At 32.6% G+C, this 19193-nt stretch overlaps 1 protein-coding gene across 1 annotated transcript in view; it reads left to right on the forward strand.

Moving 5' to 3' along the window:
• The window catches only part of PIAS1 (protein inhibitor of activated STAT 1), a 115531-nt gene that overhangs the window by 21173 nt on the left and 75165 nt on the right, over positions 1 to 19193 (forward strand). The window contains exon 2 of the mRNA XM_036932362.2: positions 4890 to 5334. Coding sequence (XP_036788257.1) covers positions 4890 to 5334 — 445 coding nt within the window. The remainder of the gene's footprint in view (positions 1 to 4889; positions 5335 to 19193) is intronic.

Raw genomic sequence — 19193 nt, forward strand, 5'->3', positions numbered from 1 at the left:
CATATTATATTGTACATGTGCCTAGTACATAATAAGTGTTCAGTAACTGTTGAGAACTGAATTAATGTGATGATTATGTGTGTGTCTGAAGACTAGCTTATCTCTGTGTTCATTGTTTGTTTCCTATATTGCCTCTTTCTACATGCTTATTTAGGGGCTGGTCATTGATTCAAAAAGCATTTACTGAACATCTGTGTTCAGAGAAGCTTTTTACTTAAAGTCATATCTTTGTACCTCAGTGTAAGTTTGGCAATGTGTTAGAATTTCAAGTTCTAAAATTTTAATTGAATTAAATTTTGTTTTTTATTAGAAAAACATTTTATCCCAGTTTTAAAATGTTCTGAGTTGGGTTTGCTATTTTTAGTATTCAAATTACCATCTAGAAGGCACTTTCTGAAATATATATCCATATGTTTCGTGAAATGTGGTAGTACATAAATGGGTTGATGTTCCAGTTATCTATAAAATTGAAGGTGTGGTACCCCATTTCCACAGAGTGCTAGGTTTATGCTTTGTTAAAGGAGAATAGGATGTCCATATTTTGTTATTATGTGGAAGCTAAGTGCAACCCATATGATGGAATAGAGACGAGGAGGATGATTATCTAGAGGAGTAGGCACTACAGGTTGTTTTTCAGTTATCTTATATTGAGAAATAAATAAAAAGTGAGAAATTTGGTGGAGCAAGATTGTAGAGATAAGCTGCCTGATTTGCTGCTTTAATAGAAACTGTTTGACTTGGTTTTCTGGTTAAACTGGGCATTGTTGACAAATTGCTAATCTAACAACTGCTTATTAACTATTTCAGATAGAGAGGATTAGAACTGATTCATAGCTGTTTACATCATATAAAGAATCTGACTTTGAAAATAATGAATATAGTATTTTTGTTGTACTATAAAGGATTTAGTGGATGCGGTTACAGAACTTTTAATGGTTGCTTTTGTGGGTAGAAAACAAAAGTATAAATGAAATATTATGACATTGTTAAATGCCTATTTTGTCTATCTTTGGAATTCATTTTTGTTTACAGTTGGTTATAAATTGATACCAAAGAAAGATTCATAATACAGCGTCTGCTATGACTAATCCTCTCAACTATTGCAGTGAGATGTGTGAATAAGAGTAATTGTTCAATGGGAAGTACCTAATTCTTATTCACAATTTAGATATGACCTTTAATAATGTAAGGTCATAGCTAATGAGACAATAGAATGGGCACTTTTTATTTAATTGCAAAAAAGCACTTTGCCTATATTTGTTGATATTGCTTGATTATTGTCTTGTATTTATCTTTCTCAGATTATGGTCCCTGCCTCTGTATTTGGAACAGTGTTCTCATACATACATACATACATATGATGTCTAGGAAGGCCATTATCTACATAATAGGTATACAAGAAAGAGAATAGAAAATAATCAAAGGAAGATTACAGAAACTTCCCAGTACTGAAGGAGATTCATTTATAAATTTAAAAGGCTCAGCAATTATCACTTCATACAATTCAAAACCAAACCAAACCAAAAAAACCAACCCAACCCCAAGCTAGAAGTTTCTTTAAGGTTGCTGAAGTGTGTGGTATACAGGTGACTAAAAAGGATTGGGGATCAGAATCAAGCTTCTGTTTAACAGCAGCTCTGGAAGTCAGAAGATGAACAAGAAATTATGAAAAATGACAGAAGAAAATAGCTAAAAACCCCTGGAAATGGTTGCTTCAGGGATGTGAAAAATGGGAGTGGAGCAAGAGACATGTTTTTCCTGTAAAACTGTTGGAATTTTAAACTGTGTGCGTGCCTGTCTGATTTTAAAAAATGCCCCTCACAGTGCTTTCTGTACAGAATATTTCTCAGGCATTTAAAATTCCCTAGGATTCTGAGAACACTGTAATTTGGAGATGTAAAGTCAGTGGAATGTTATCCAAGGAGGCAATGATTTCTAGTAGCAGTGGTTGATGTTATCCTTAGTTATACATACTTTCTGTTGTAGTGTTAACAAATGGAGATTTTTAAACACACGACAGATTAAAATGTATTGTATTTCAGTGTCTTAGATGTAAGTGGTTTTCCTCTGTGTTGTCAACGGCTGCTTCATGTTTCTCTGAAACTTTCTGGTTAAGTGATGCTTCAGGTGTTTGTTTCTGCCCCCTTTTATTTAGTTTTTAAAGTACTGCATGCTTATTCAGTCCTTAAGAGTATGCAGCAGCTGTACCAATAATAGTAGTAGATAGCACCTCATCTTTCACTATACCTGGTTATAACGCACAATGGTTAATTTGAATCCAGATGCATTTTCTTATCTTAACCACCAGTTTTCTTAAAGCCAAAATATTGAAGCTTGAAATGGAGATTGTTAAATTGATCTTTTAAAAGATTTTTGTTCACTAATTAAAAGGCATGTGATTTGTTCCTCTACAAGAAAGTATGATAGTATAAAAGCACATTTGGAGAACTAGCTGTGCAAAATTCAACAAATTTCCTAATCTTTCTAGGTCTCAGTTCTTTTGTCTGTAAAATGAAGGCAACACCTACATCACAATTGTGATGGTAAATTTGCATCCTATGAAAACAAAAATGAAGATTATACTTATGTCACTCAGTGTTTTTTTTTTTGCTCATCAAACAAGAGATTTTATGTGAATTGTTAGTGTGTTCTTCCATAAAAAATAGAATAATTCATCTGTGCTGCATTTAAATCCTTATATCCATAGACTTAAGGACAAAAGCTATCATCAGTGAAGAGTTTATGATAATCAATGAATTTTAGTTTTTGTGTTTTGACCTAGGAGAATGGAGTTGAATTAGAATGGAAAGACATTCTTCTCTTTCTCAAATGTATCCTGTTTTCTCTGTAAAATGAAGTACATTTGACCAATGCCAACTTGAATTTATTTTTAACGTATAATCTTTGAAGCATAATTCATATTTTTCTAAAAACAGAAGCTTACTTATTAATTTAGTGCTTTTCTGTTGAAGTCTGTTCCTTTTAAAATAAAGAAAACTGTTTTATACTCTTAGGACATTTTGGATAGTAGGGAGAAATTGATACTCTGCTGACCACTAATTATTTAATCTCTGATAATGTAGTTAAAGAGAAACATTTCTAGGATTTGGGGTAGAATATATTTTTTATGGCCTACATTATATCATTGCATATCTTCTATAGAATGTAAGAATTTGGGAGTTCATATGAATTTATTTAATAGTTGTATGTATAACTTACCACTGTAGATTGTATCTCCACACTTTCTCCTGGTGTGATTTTCTTACTCCATTCATTCATTCATTGTCCAGGTATTGATGATTTTCTGCTGTTGTCAGGCCATAGCATTAGATGCTGAGGGTAGCATGGTGTTGTGCCCTAGATGACCTCAATCTGATATGGAATCACTTCTATAAACAGAAAGTTATAATATAGCAAGATAAATGCTACAATAAAGATGTGGAAAACCGCCAGTAAAAGTAATGAGGAGAGAGTCATTAGTTCTGATAGACCTGATGGGCAAAGGCTGTCAAAAGCTGGACTTTAATGAAATAAAGCATTTTTAGCCAGAGAACTAGGGGAAGGGCTCATATTTCTTTGATTGATCAGCTATATTGCATATAAAGCCCTGCATACACTTTTTTTTCCTCACCAGTACATTTTTTATTTAATTGTTTTGCAATCTGCAAGGGACTTCTAGAGGATTGGCTTGGGGAGGGCATCATCTCAGGGAGTGGTGGTGAGTTGAGGAAGGCAGTTTAGCTTTTGTGAATTGGTATTTGGTATGAGATGAGGGGATAAAACAGTTGGGGAAATAAAGACCAAATGGTAAACTTACATGTATCTTCCATCCTAACACCTTCCTGTGTCAGTGGTGGTAAAGTGAGATTAATAACAATGCTGTATGATCTTGAGGAAGCCATTTCTCCTCTTCAGATTCATTTTCTTCTACTTTAAAATGAGAAGACTGCTATAGATGGGCACTTCCTGTTGGTAGTCTCTTAATTACCGCCAAAAAAAAAAAAAGAGAGAGAAAGAGTGGCCAAATAAGTTTGGGAACACAGGGTTAAACAAGGTTAAATAGATTTCTTTACCACTACCTTATCCAATATGGCATGTGGATTAAATTTCTAGACTTTTTAGCTTGGCTTTGCCAGTGGAGTGAGTCATTAGTATGTCTCCAGCTCTGTCCTTTTCCTAGTGATGTAGTGGAAAGAGTGTGGGTTTTAGATTCATATATGACTGGATTTGAATCCTAACTATTATTTATAGCTACGTGGCCATAACTAGTTTCTTCTTCATATGTAAAGGAGGAAGGATAATACCCTGTGAAGCTGAAGAGACTTAGTGACAACCCATAAGTAAATATCAAATCTGGTAAATAATGGGTCAAAAAAGGTATAGTTAAGTCCTACAAATTCCAGAATTAGTTTATTTAGAATGTAATAGGTAATATTTTATTTATATTGTGCCTATATCTGGTGTTTGAAGGGAGGCCATTTATATGTTTCAGATATTCTTATATAATTTTCCCCCAAGAAAACATGTTCTTGAAAGCTCATTATTATCTTTTCCCATTCATATAGCTCTTAGCACTCTCCTGGAGTGTTTGATAAATAACTGACAATTTCATCAGAACAGTAGAGGTGAGATGTGGTTCTACCTGGTGTATACTTTATCTTACGTCTTTCATAACTCTGGATAGAAGTCCATGAATTTATGAGTGTTAATTTTAAATTTCTTTGTTCACACATTAAGTGGTTAAATTTTAAGTTTGAAATAGCTAGAACTGACTGTAAATGAGCTGGCCTTCACATCACAAGGAGAAAGGGTTATAATAAAGTATGTTTTATCAATTGTAAGTTGTATTATCAGAATACTAATGTTTTACATTTTGTTTTGTCTCTAAGCAAATGGTTATGAGCCTTAGAGTTTCTGAACTCCAAGTACTGTTGGGCTACGCTGGGAGAAACAAGCACGGACGCAAACACGAACTTCTTACAAAAGCCCTGCATTTGCTAAAGACTGGCTGCAGTCCTGCTGTACAAATGAAAATTAAAGAACTCTATAGGCGGAGGTTCCCCCAGAAAATCATGACGCCTGCGGACTTGTCCATCCCCAACGTACATTCAAATCCAATGCCAGCAACTTTGTCTCCATCTACCATTCCACAGCTCACTTATGATGGTCACCCTGCATCATCACCGTTACTCCCTGTTTCTCTTCTGGGACCTAAACATGAACTGGAACTCCCACATCTTACATCAGCTCTTCATCCAGTCCATCCGGATATAAAACTTCAAAAATTACCATTTTATGATTTACTGGATGAACTGATAAAACCCACCAGTCTAGGTAAGATTATTCTATAATGATTATTTGATTACTTTTGGAGGATGTGTTTTCATTTTGGAGTTTTAATTTGACCCAGTTTATTATTCATAATGAAATTTACATTTGGTAGTAGCATCCAGATGATAATAAGGATCTTTCAATATTAGACAAAGTCAAATGTATAAAAGCTATCTTTTAAGGAGAGAGAAAAACTATAGTCAAGTTTCTAGTGATGGTTGCTGACATAGTACATATTAAGTTTCCAAGAGTATAAACTTCTTGAAGTGTAATATTTTAGATTGTTGATTAATATTTTACAATAACCCTTACAAATTAAAATAAAAACCCAGTAATTAATAACAGCTTTGAAATTCAATTATTTTCAAAGGTTGATGGCATCTAAAACAAATGGCTAACTAGTTTTGCTTATTTAAATGAGTAAATGGTCTTAATCATTGTAAAAGGAGAATTGAGCTTTGATGTATAGTATTTCAGTTTCAGCTGACTTTCAAGTGGATATGTGAGCTCTGCAGGTGCACATATATAATATAATATGAATTATATAATATGAATACTTGAAATTTCATTTACTCTGTTTTCCCATTATTTGTTTAGTACCTAGGATATTAGTAAAATTAAATATACCAATCAACTTGTAATTTTCGTTGCTATAATGCTCCCTTTATTTAGTGTAGAATAAAACTGACCCGATTATGATCTCTGATGCTCTTGCTGTAATATATTTAAAATGTCAGTTTCTAGATGCTGGTTTGTTGTTACAAATCAGTGTCTAGCAAACTCTGGCTGGCAAGGCACATCCAACCTGTAGCCTGTTTTTTGTAGATCTAAGCTAAGAATTTTAAAAATATTCCTAAAGGGTTGTGAAGAAGAACATACACACACGAAAACAAGAAAATGAAACAGAGACCATGTATGTCAGTTTCTAGATGCCATTACAGAAGAACTTTGCTGACCCCAGTTACAAATCATTAAACATTTCAGTTAAGGGGATTGGTTAGTGTTGAATTTTGAGAACCTATACTGAAATTCTTTAAACTGGGAAAATTTTGTTTTTAATTATATTAAGCAGAATTTGCCTGAGGAAATTAAGATTATAGGAGTCATTTTCAAATAATACGAACTTATTATCACATTAGGTTATTTTTAAAATAGCTGTAACTGAAAAATAAGTGCTCAAAGTGCTTCTTTATTAGCAGTTTAGTATGCATACATATATAAACAAATTTATGTTTCTTTTCAAGAAGGAACTGTGTTATACAGTCTTCTGTGACTTGCCTTTTTTTCCCTCACTAATATTTTATAGATATTTTTCCTTGTCTGATATCTGATACATGACATATATATATATATATATGTCCCATTTTTAATAGAAGACCATACACACACATGTGGTGTATATATGTATGTATATGTGCATGTATGTTTATATTCTAGCTACTTTCTTATTAAAAACTGTATGTTATTGCATGATTTGAATAAGTCCTCTATTATAAGACAAATTTTTCTAGTTTTTTTACTGCTAAAACATGCTGCAGTGAACATCCTCTGAAATTTAAAAGGAAAAAATGTTGGTGTTTTTTATTTGATTTGATTTCTAGTTCTCAAATTTTTTTCTAATCTTAATAATTAACATATCTTGCTGTTTCTTTATTTTCACTAATATAAATTTCAAGTGCTACTGTGAATAGATGATGTTTACATGTGCCTCTAAATTTTGTTAAGGAGAGTTGAATGCAAACTGGACACATATTATGGTTATATTGAGTAATGTCTTAAATAAATTAAATAAATTAAAATTAAGGGAATTTTAGGTACTTTAAAAAAATTTTACTGAGGAACTTTGCTTAAATATATATGTTATGTGTTTATTTCTAATTGTCTATATGAATTGTTTTTTCATGCCTTTGTATTATAATTTATGTCTTATATATGTTACTGCTTTAATACTTCAGGGTACTTTTCTACTTCATGAACTTTTTAATGTGTAATAGTAGCAGTGAATATATCTGATTTTCCCCTAAAAAAGATTAGAAGCAGACAGTTCATAAGAAATTATGCTGTTAAAGCTGCAGTTTTTGATATCTTTCTGTGGTATTTTCCCCCAATGATTGTTTTTAAAGAACAGGCAGTAAATTTTAAATAGTTTGTATGTTTACTCTTCATCTGAAAGCTTACTGAATTTTAATGGATATTCTAAGTAGCAATTTGAAAACATTGTCATAAATTTTGCCCATTCTTGATAACCACTAAGTAAACCTTTGCATTCACAAAATTGACTGGGTTGAAGTACTGAAATATTTCCCATGAGGTTTATTTGATTGGGCTTTCTTATTCTGCAGTCCTCATTATTTGCATATTGTGTATTTGTGAATGTAATCCTTTCTCAAATCTACTTGTAAGTTCAAAATCAGTACTCAAAATAGTTTCATGGTTATTTATAGACATGCACAGAGTGGCAATGAATTTGAGTTGGCAGATGCACCCTTTCCCGCCTATGGTTGAACAAGGTGATTTTACTTGTTTTCAGCTCTCATACTGTAAACAAGTGTTCTTGTTACACTCTATTTAGTGCCGTATTTCTTGCATCTTTGTGCTTTTTGTTGCTGTTTAACACGACCTCCATTAGTGCTGAAGTTCTGCCTAGTGTTCATAAATGCAAGGCTGTGATGTGCCTTATGGAGAAAATATGTTTATTAGATGAGTTTTCTTCAGGCAAATTAAAGTTCTCTTGGCCTGTGAGGTCAAAGTTAATGAATCATTATGTTAAGTAAGGTGTCTTTAAACAGAAACACACATAAAACAAGGTTACATATTGATCAGTTGATGAAAATGTTGTGATCAGAGACTTATAGCAACCTAACTCTGTTATTTCTCCTAGGAGCAATGGTTTAGTATTCACTAATTCATTGTTTATGTTGACTTTATAGAACACAACTACCACAAGTAATAAAAAGTGACTATACATTTAAAGTTTTGTTTGATTTGAATACCAGTTTTCTGGATCTACTGTTTGAGGTATTACACAAAATGAACAGGTGTTACAGAATTGCTTGGTGGTGTGTAAGTAGATTTCTAATTTCTTATTGTAATAGAATTAAAATAAAAGCAAACATTTTGGTTATGCATAAAAAAATCTTCACCAGAAAGTAATTTGTGGGTACTTATTGAGTCAGTAAATATTCAGGGGAGGGGAGTGCTCAGTGAATCTGAAAAATGATTTATTGAGAAAAGATTCTAAGTAATCTACAGACTTTAGGATGAATATATAGGCACTGTCTTTTATAAAAAACAAACAAAAAAGAAATCTATAAGTTTCTTTAATGTTATTTTTGTTTTTAGTTTAAGTGTCTAAAACTTCATCACAGAATTCAGTTTTCTACAGGATCACTTTTGCTAGTAGATCATTTGTTTTGAATCCGGAAAACAGTATTTTCTGAAAAATTAAAAGGCTCCCTGCATTCTCTCTGTTTCTAAACATATATACATTTAAAATCATTACAAGCTCTTACGAGTTTAGTTTTTATAGCTAGCTATATTCATCACAATTATCACTTGAGTGCAGAATGTGGCAGGCAAATTAATTTTTCATTTTTCCCCCTTCCATTTGGCCTTAAGCACTAGATGTAAAAGACTTTAAGATGGTCCCAGTGTAAGCTGAATGTTTTTAATGCATGGTCATTTTTCTAACTAAAATCAAAACAGTAGTTGTGGTACCCCGTATTTTAATTAGGTAATTTCTTATTCATTCTTACAATCATTTTTGTTAGTATTTCTTTAACAATAAGTAATTTAAAGGGATTTATTCGTTTTGGAACCACGTATTAAAGAGAATTCTTTACATTTGTCCATAGTTAACTAGAAGAATTGGGAGACCAAGTAAAGGTGGTTGTAAAGTGCTTGATCATCTTTTTTTTTTTTTTGATATTGTTAATGTACAATTACTTGAACATTATGGTTACTAGACTCCCCCTATTATCAAGTCCCCCCCACATACCCCATTACAGTCACTGTCCATCAGCGTAGTAAGATGCTATAGAGTCACTACTTGTCTTCTCTGTTATATACTGCCTTTCCCGTGTCCCCCCCCACTACATTATGTGTGCTAATTGTAATGCCCCATTTTCCCCCTTACCCTCCCTTCCCACCCATCCTCCCCAGTCCCTTTCCCATTGGTAACTGTTAGTCCATTCTTGGGTTCTCTGAGTTCGCTGCTGTTTTGTACGTTCAGTTTTTGCTTTGTTGTTATACTCCACAGATGAGTGAAATCATTTGATACTTGTCTTTCTCTGCCTGGCTCATTTCACTGAGCATAATACCCTCTAGCTCCATCCATGTTGTTGCAAATGGTAGGATTTGTTTTCTTCTTATGGCTGAGTAATATTCCATTGTGTATATGTACCACATCTTCTTTATCCATTCATCTACTGATGGACACAGGTTGTTTCCATTTCTTGGCTATTGTAAATAGTGCTGCGGTAAACACAGGAGTGCATGTCTTTTTGAAACTTTCTGCTGCATTCTCAGGGTAAATTCCTAAGAGTTGAATTCCTGGGTCAAATGGTGTTTCTATTTGATCATGTATTTTTGCTTGCAAGTATTAACATCCTGCTCGTTCTATGAGAACCATTAAAAAAACTTTTTCCATTAATTTTTCTAAGATTTGTCTCCTGCCATATCAGTCTATTCCTTCATTCATTCAGAATCAATTTCAGTTTCCTGCATGTTCCTGTAACACTTTGTTGATGGTAGTTTCTCAAAATGGTAAGAGCTCTTCTGTAATTATCTGTATATTCCCATAATAGCTGGCAATAAACCTGTTAAATAATAGTTGTCCAGTAAACTTTACTTAGCTCTCCGCCTTACTTAAATATGATGCAATAAAATAGTCTTTTACTTCACTCTGAATCAGTGAATTTTAACCATTTTACAGTCGAGACACAACTGAGACATGTAACTAAGGCACATCACATATCATAAATAGTGGCCTATGATAAGGATGGGAAATAGAGTGGGGACTAAAGAGTTGTTGTTTATTATTCCTGCCCCTCTCTGATCTCTATGGTTAATTGTGACTTGGATATGTAATATGCTTTATTTTTTAAAAAGTTTTCCCTAATTACAAAGATACCACATGTTCAATGTAGAATCCATAGATACTACTTATTGTAGAGGTAAATTTTAGAGTCTATTGTGTTCTAGTCAGTTATTGTTTTTTGTGTGTATGTGTATATACATGTGTGTATTTATTTCTGCTTTTGTTTTAATGAAGAAGAGAATCTCAAATACTACTGACGTAACCCAGCAGGATCTTAAGCCATATATACTATTGAGCCATGCAAATAATGGGGTACAGAAAAGTTGAATCTTCATAGTGTATTAGAGTACCATATATTAGAGGGTACTTTGTTTGAAATATCTTATTTGCATAGTGTGTCACTATTGGGGTTGAGGAACAGTGGAATTTACATAGTTAAGAAAGTCAAAAGGACAAATAATTTTGGATTAAATTATCCTGCTATGTCCATTCAGGGGTAAAATATTTCTCCTCAATCCTTTAATATTATTTTATTTAGAGTAATACAGTTGTTTAGAGTATTGTTATTTATATTTATTGTTTAAGTTGGCCTGTATTAGAGCATAATGGCAAAAACACAAAATGTTTTCACAGTGACTGAAAGAATAATTCTTTAGGACACAGAATTTGATTTGACTTAGATTGAATAAACAAATCCATTAATACTCAGTTTTCTATTTGTTACTAATTGAAGCATTTCTGTCTTGCTTGACTTAGGTAAATTTTCCCAGAGAAAATAAATTTTTTAACATAGTGCCTTTAAATTTTTTAATAGTTCTAATTATTTCAAAGGCTGACATATAGAGAACACAGACAGCTTTGCTGCATTCATTTGGAGTAGTCATGTGAAATTTGGTGAATCTCAAGATTTGCTTTATATCAGATTTAAGCCAAATTACGTCTTTTGAAAGGGATGAACTATAGTCTCCATGTTTTAGAAAGCTAGGTTGATCTCTTGCCTTTTTAAATTAGAACCATTTTTTATATAGAAAACTACAATTATTTCAGGCTTAGGAAGATGTACGAATAATTTAGAAGAAGTTTGAATTAAAAATATATGTATTTATAAAATCTGAGTTTTGCCTTGGGGAAAAAAAGCAGCAGATGCTTCAGCACTCCTAGTTAAGATGATCCATCTTGCTTTGTGCAGTGTGGGTAAGGTTTCAGCTGCAACTTTTTTTTTTATTAAGGTATCATTGATAAACAATCTTATGCTAAGATTTCACATGAGCAACTTGTGGTTACTACATTCCCTCTATTATCAAGTTCTGCTACATCTTAATAACATTGGTTACCAGTGTTTTCTGCCAAGGGCTCCTCTGGCATTGGATTAGATTTCAGTTTTCTTCTCCTCTCATTTTTTTATAATTGAGTTTGCCTTCCTCCACATGCCTAATAGCCAGTGCCTGGAGATCAGGTGATGCAAATTCAAGGACACAGTCTCAGATAAGTATTGGAAAGGGCATTCAAAGGTTTTATGATTCACTCTACCCTGCTTTTAGAAAATTTGCCTTCTAATAATTCAGCACTAGCTGTGCTCTTCTGTACTTGAATTTTGGGAAGTCAAAAGCACCAATTTCTTTTTGTAGGTGGATTTCTTACCTAGAAGCTTTTCTTCTTAATTTGGCAGCACTGGTTTCTGACTTTTGAAAGAAAATCTAAGGTTTACCTTTTAAGTCTACATTCCTTTGTAGATGATACTTTTTTATTACCTGGTGAATTTAATTTAGTATTTTTACTACTGTTTGTGTAGTGGCCCAGAATCCCAAAGATGTCTAGTGTGTTTTTAATAAATGGGTGTCTCTGTTCTTGAGTGTTATCTTTGGAACTAAGAATAGACTTTTTTTTGTTTGGGGAGGAATCTTGACAATCAAAATCAGTAAACCTCTCTATAATTACAAATGTGAAATAAAAAAATTTTAATTATGAGATTAATAAGCCAGCCATTTAGTTTCAGAAGGAAGTATGATTTATCAAAGAAATCTAGCACATAAGATTTCACTGGAATGGAGCTTCAAGATCAAAAAGATGTATTACCTGTAGTGTTTGAAATGCAGCACAAATTTGCCAGTAGGTCTATATAGCACTTTGCCTCAGGCACAAATTGAGTTACCATAAGAGTTGCAGACCAGCCAGCTAGAGGACTTGGTTGTGGAAATGGGGTAGATAGGATGATGCAACAAATTTTGGCAGTTCATTTCTTATTTTTTTCGTAAAAAAAAATTTTTTTTTGTTGATATCTGGGTGGTTGGAAAATAATTTTAAGCCATTCCCTTTCTTGAGCCATATTACTTTGGTGCTGACAGTGCTTGCAGATAACCCCAATTTTTTGAGCAGAGATAGTCATTTAAATTTTTTGGCACTATTGCTGCTAAATTTATTAAAGCTAAAATGTAAATAAGCTTTAAATGTGCCAAAGATGGGGATATTGCAGTTCCAAAGAAACTGATGTTGAACGTAGTATTAAAATTAAATAATTTAAAGGGGTGCAAAAATCAAAAGGCTAAATTATTTTAAAATACAAATTTATCACCTCTGCATGTTTTCTGCAATTCCAAGAATTTTGCTTCAGTGCTTAGTTTATTTTGGAGCTATATTTTTGAATATTTTATTTCTGCTCTTAAATTTTATTTAATTTTTAAATTAATGATTTTATTACATAAAATATGGGTTAGATGGGAAAAACTTATTTATAATATACTCATAGTATTGTATTTCTTTTCATCACCTCCTTATGTAAAGTTTAAATGTAAAGATAGCAATTTATGTTTCTATACAATTTAAAAAATCATGAAGGAAATGATGGATAGAGTTGATTACTTAAAAATGTTAATCCTCTATGCATCCTATTTTATTTTTTAATCTCTAGTATAAAAGTAAATACCAAATAGAAAAATGTTTGAACAAACATCAGACTGAAGAACTCACGAATCAATAAGGGGGAGGGTAAGGATACTAAGACTGTATTAAAATGTATGAATAGGTAAGTTATTAAAGGGGAAATACAACTAGGAAACATGAAAAGTGCTCATATTCATTAGTCTTAAAGAAAATTCAAAGTAAGGCAATAATGAGGTTTTAAATCTTGTCTATATTACTAGATTAAAAAGAAAATTTCTCTCTAATGATGAGATTTGTTAAGATGTATGCTAACTGCTAGCAATGCAAGTTATATATAATACTGCTTGTTAATACTATAGTTTGGTAATATGTAGCAAGAGCTTAAAATTTTTTTTGATGTATTTATTCCAACTTGATCTGTTTGGGAACCCAATCATGCAACATTGTTTCTAGTATGAAAATTATAAATAATGTAAATATCCAATAATAGAATAATAATCTGAGATACCTACCATGTGGGATATTTTAAGGCTTAGTTAAAAATGATTATCATGAAGTCTTTAATATTGTGAGTTGGGGAGTTTAATAAGTGAGTTGAGAAGTGAAATAGATAACTAAAATTACTGGGCATCTACTCTGACAGGCATTAAGCTGGAAGCTTTATATCTGTTATCTCTTTTAATCTTCCAGACAACTTTGGAAAGTTATACTAATAGTCTAAATTTTATGAAAGAGGTAACTGAGACCTGAACAAGGTAAGTCACAAAACTTAGTTAAAGGCTCAAGATTGGAACACAAGTAGGTTTGCTTCCAAACAGTGCTCTATTATATAACATAAAATATTTTTTAAAAATTTTAAATTGTTCTTTAAAATAATTTAGCAATTTTATAATATCGCTTGCTCTCATTTTTATTTTGAAGAATCTTGAGTTTTTTCAGTAAATTAATTGGATCCAAATGGGATCACTGTATGAAATTTGCTTTATAGAGACCTACTGAAGGTTTTTTTTATAGTCCATACATATATTGAAAGAGGGTTTGAGATTCTAATTTTACATGATAATCTTTACCAGGACTACTGTAAATAAAATGGAGTTTCATTTCAACAGGTCAGTTTATAGACTGTGTGAAATTCACTGTACGTATGAGGAATTCTGATTTATCACCTCTAGATGTTAATGTCTAGATTTTAAAAAGTGTATTGTTATAGACCCTTCATAACTCAATACCTAAATATTTTTAAGAAAAAGCTTTTTACAGTCCAATCTAAATATCAGGGTTTTGCTAAGATTCATTCTGTTGAAATAACATGTATATATAGCTAATCACAAATTCAAAATTTTGTAATATTTTGGGGGAGCAAAACCTTTTTGCCTTAAGAAAAATAATTTACAGTATTTTCTAGGATGTATAATGAACTTAAAAATAAGATGAAGATTTTTAAGACTCAAAAACGGTAGGGAAAAAATAATAAGGAAAAAAATTTGAAGTTTAAAATTACTTGAAAGAAAAATATAAAATGGAGTTAGAGAGGATTCATCGTTTCTTTTATTGGTTATTTTATTTTTTAGTTCTTATTTTTGCTGATTTTTATCCTTCTATATGAATCAAGCACTGTAAGCCATTCCAAAGGAACAAGGATCTTAAAGCATGTTTTCATTTTTAGGTAAATACCTATAATCATGGAAGTAGGATATTTCCATTCCTTCCTCTGAAGAGATTTGTGATTTTTAAAAATAACTTAATTTTGATTTTTAAAATCATTCTTCATTCAGTTAGTATTTATTAGGTGCCTTTTTTGTGCCAAGCACCATTCTGGTTGCTGAGAAAGAATAAGACACAATTCAAGGAGTTATTCAAGGAATTTGTGATCTAGTGAAGGAGTCAAACATACATTAGTTCATCTTAAAAAATGCAAGGCAAAGTAAACTAAAAGGCATAATCTAGGGATAAAAATTAAAGGGATTATTTTTAATGAATCTAAAATTTTTGTCTTGTGGAGTAGTTCAGTCAGAATTACTGAGCATGCTTTCTAAAAATAGAGATTTTTCCAGATCCTCTGAATTGTATTTATCATCATAGTATGTTATACACGCCTGCCATGTAGATCACCTCATTTATTTGATTTCATACAGAAGGTATCATAGTATAATCATAAACCTAAGTTTTCTCCTTGCGGTGAACCATATAGCTTGCTTCCATTTTTTTGCTACTATACCAGCATCCTTATATATAAATAAATATATTTTTGTCTCATGTGAGTATTTCTTTAAATCCAAAGTAGTTTTTCTAGGTCAAAGGATATGCATACTTCTAATTTGCTACTATCAAATTGCATCCATCCCTCCCAACCCCCCAAAATTTTGCACTCCTGCCATTTAAAACATAAACTGATAAAATGAAAGTAATATTTTTTAAATTTACATACCTTTGCATACTGCTGAAATTGAACGTTTTATGATTATTAATCATTGGTAGTCCTTGAATTTCTTGTTCATGTTCTTTGCTCATTTTCCTAGTCTGTGTTTTTTTCTTACTGATTTACACTTTATAATGCATACTAGCCAGCCCTCTAGTAGATATTTTATCTTGGTCTGCCACTTATCTTATTATGTAATTTATAATATCTTTCATTACACAGAACTTTAAAACAGTTTGTTAAATCTGCTATTTTCTAATCATAAGAGAAATGCAAATTAAAACTACAATGAGATATCACCTCACACCAGTTAGGATGGCCAACATCCAAAAGACAACAAAAAATGTTGGTGAGGATGTGGAGAAAGGGGAACCCTCCTACACTGCTGGTAGGAATGTAAATTAGTTCAACCATTGTGGAAAGCAGTGTGGAGGTTCCTCAAAAAACTCAAAATAGGAATACGTTTGACCCAGGAATTCCACTCCTAGGAATTTACCCTCAAGAATGCAGCAGCCCAGTTTGAAAAAGACAGATGCACCCCTATGTTTATCGCAGCACTATTTACAATAGTCAAGAAATGGAAGCAACCTAAGTGTCCATCAGTAGATGAATGGATAAAGAAGATGTGGTACATATACACAATGGAATATTATTCAGCCATAAGAAGAAAACAAGTCCTACCATTTGCAACCACATGGATGGAGCTAGAGGGTATTATGCTCAGTGAAATAAGCCAGGTGGAGAAAGACACATATCAAATGGTTTCACTCATCTGTGGAGTATAAGAACAAAGCAAAAACTGGAAGTACAAAACAGCAGCAGAATCACAGAACCCAAGAATGTACTAACAGTTACCAAAGGGAAAGGGACTGGGGAGGATGGGTGGGAAGGGAGGGATAAGGGGAATAAGGGACATTACAGTTAGCACACATAATATATGGGGGGGTGGATACGGGCAAGGCAGTATAGCACAGAGAAGACAGGTAGTGACTCTATAGCATCTTACTATGCTGATGGACAGTGACTGTAATGGGGTATGTGGTGGGGACTTGATAATGGGGGAAATGTAGTAACCACAGTGTTGCTCATGTGATTATAGATTAATGATACCAAAATTTAAAAAAATGAACTTCAAAAAAAATCTGCTATTTTATGGTGTTTGGGTTTTTAAAATAACAGCTTCCTTGAGCTATAATTCACTCACTTTAAAATTCATCCTGTTAAAGTGTACAATTCAGTATTTTTTTGTATATTCATGGAGTGGTGCATTCATCACCACTATTTAATTCAAAAACTTTACATCGCCCCAAAAAGAAACACTGTACTGATCAGCAGTCACTCCCATTTCCCTCTCCTCCAAGCCCTTGTTAATCCTAAGCATCTTTTTGTAAACTCTGTGGATTTGCCTGTTCTGGATATTTCATATAATTGGAATCATATAATACCTGGCCTCTGTGACTGACTTCTTTCACTTAGCATAATGTTGTCAGAGTTCATCCATGTTATAACTGGCATCAGCACTTCATTCTTTTTTTCAAGAGTATATCACTATTTTTAATGGGATGTGTCAAGTTTCCTTTTTAAAAAATTATAATTGTGGAAAAAAAATTTACCCTCTTAACCATTTTTAATTGTATAATTTAGTAGTATTAAGTATATTCGCATTGTTGTGCAATAGACATCTACAGCGTTATCTTGCAAAACTGAAACTCTCTAGCCACTAAACAAGTCCCCATTTCCTCCTATCCCCACCCCCAGTAACTGCACTTTTTGTTTCTAAGGATTTGACAACTTTACATACGTCATATAAAAGAAATCATACAATACTTGTTTGCTTTCTTTTGGGTGACTGGCTTATATTCACATAACACAGTGCCCTCAAAGTTCATTCATTATTGTAGCATGTGACAGGATTTCCTTCCTTTTTAAGACCGATTAATATTCCATTGTATGCATATTTCACATTTGGTTAACTGTTCATTTGCAGGTAGACGTATAGGTTGCTTCCACCTCGTGACTGTTGTGAATAATGCTGCTATGAACATGAGTACACAAATACCTGTCATATCCTACTTTCAGTTCTTTTGGATATATATACCCAAAAGTGAAAGTTTTGGAAATTCTATTTTTAATTTTTTGAGGAACCACTGTACTGTTTTCCATAGTTGTACCATTTTATATTCCCACCAACAGTGCACAGGGGCTCCAGCTTCTCTGCATCCTCACCAACACTTTGTTTTCTGTTATTTTGATAGTGGCCATCCTAATGGATGTGCAGTGGTTTCACATTGTGGTTTTGATGTGCGTTTCTCTAATGATGGTGATATTTAGCATCTGTTTGTGTGCTTGTGGTCATTTGTTTATCATCTTTGAAGAAATGTCTGTTCAAGTCCTTTGCCCATTTTTAAAATAGGTTATTTATTTTTTGTTGTTGAGTTATTGCTTTCCTTATTCTTAGTATTAACCCCTGATCAGATATATGATATCTGCACATTTTCTGCCATTCTGTAGATTGCTCTTTTCACTTTATTGATTGTTGCCTTTGAAGTACAGAAGTTTATAAGTTCAGTATAGTCTCAAGTGTCTACTTTTGCTTTTGTTACTTGTGCTTCTGGTGTCATATCTAAGAAATCATTTCCAAGTCCAGTATCATGAAGCATCTCCCCTTTGTTTTCTTCCAGAAGTTTTTTGGTTCAGGTCTTCAACCCATTTCCAGCTAATTTTTGTATATGCTGTAAGGGAAGGGTCCAACTTCATTATTTTGCATGTGGATATCCAGTTTGTCCAGTACCATTTGTTGAAGAGACTGTTCTTTCAGCATTGTGTGGGCTTCGCACCCTTGTTAAAAGATCATTTTACCTTGTGAGTGAGGATTTATTGTGGAGCTCTTTGATGTTTCATTGGTCTATATGTCTGTCTTTATGCCAGCACCACAGTGTTTTGAATACATATTACTATTATGTGTTTCGAGATCAGAATATATGAGGCCTGTGACTTTGTTCTTCTTTTTAAAGATTGTTTTGGCTTCTCAGAGCTCCTGGAGATTCCATATGATGAATTTTTTCTATTTTTGCAGAAAATACCTTTAGGATTGTTGGAGATTGTATTGAATCTATAGATTACTTGGGGTAGTATGGACATTTTAATAGTATGAGTCTTCAAATCCATGAGCACTGGATGTGTTTCCATTTATTTTAATTCATCAATGCTTGGTAATTGTCAGCATACAAGTCTTTTACCTCCTTGGTCACGTTTATTGCTAAATATTTCTTCCTTTTTGATGCTATACAATATGAGATTGTTTTTTTAATTTCCTTTTCAGATTGGTCATTGCTAGTTTATAGAAAGACAGCTGATTTTTGAGTGTTGATTTTGTATTCTGCAACTTTCCTGAATTTGTCTATTCTGATAGTTTTTTGTGGAATCTTTAGGGGTTTCTGCAAATAAGTCATGTTGTCTGTGAACAGAAATTTTATTTTCTTTCAAAATAGGATGGCTTTATTTCTTTTTCTTACCTAATTGCTG

The sequence above is a fragment of the Manis pentadactyla genome, chromosome 11 (assembly GCF_030020395.1).
Source record: "Manis pentadactyla isolate mManPen7 chromosome 11, mManPen7.hap1, whole genome shotgun sequence".
NCBI lineage: Eukaryota > Metazoa > Chordata > Mammalia > Pholidota > Manidae > Manis > Manis pentadactyla.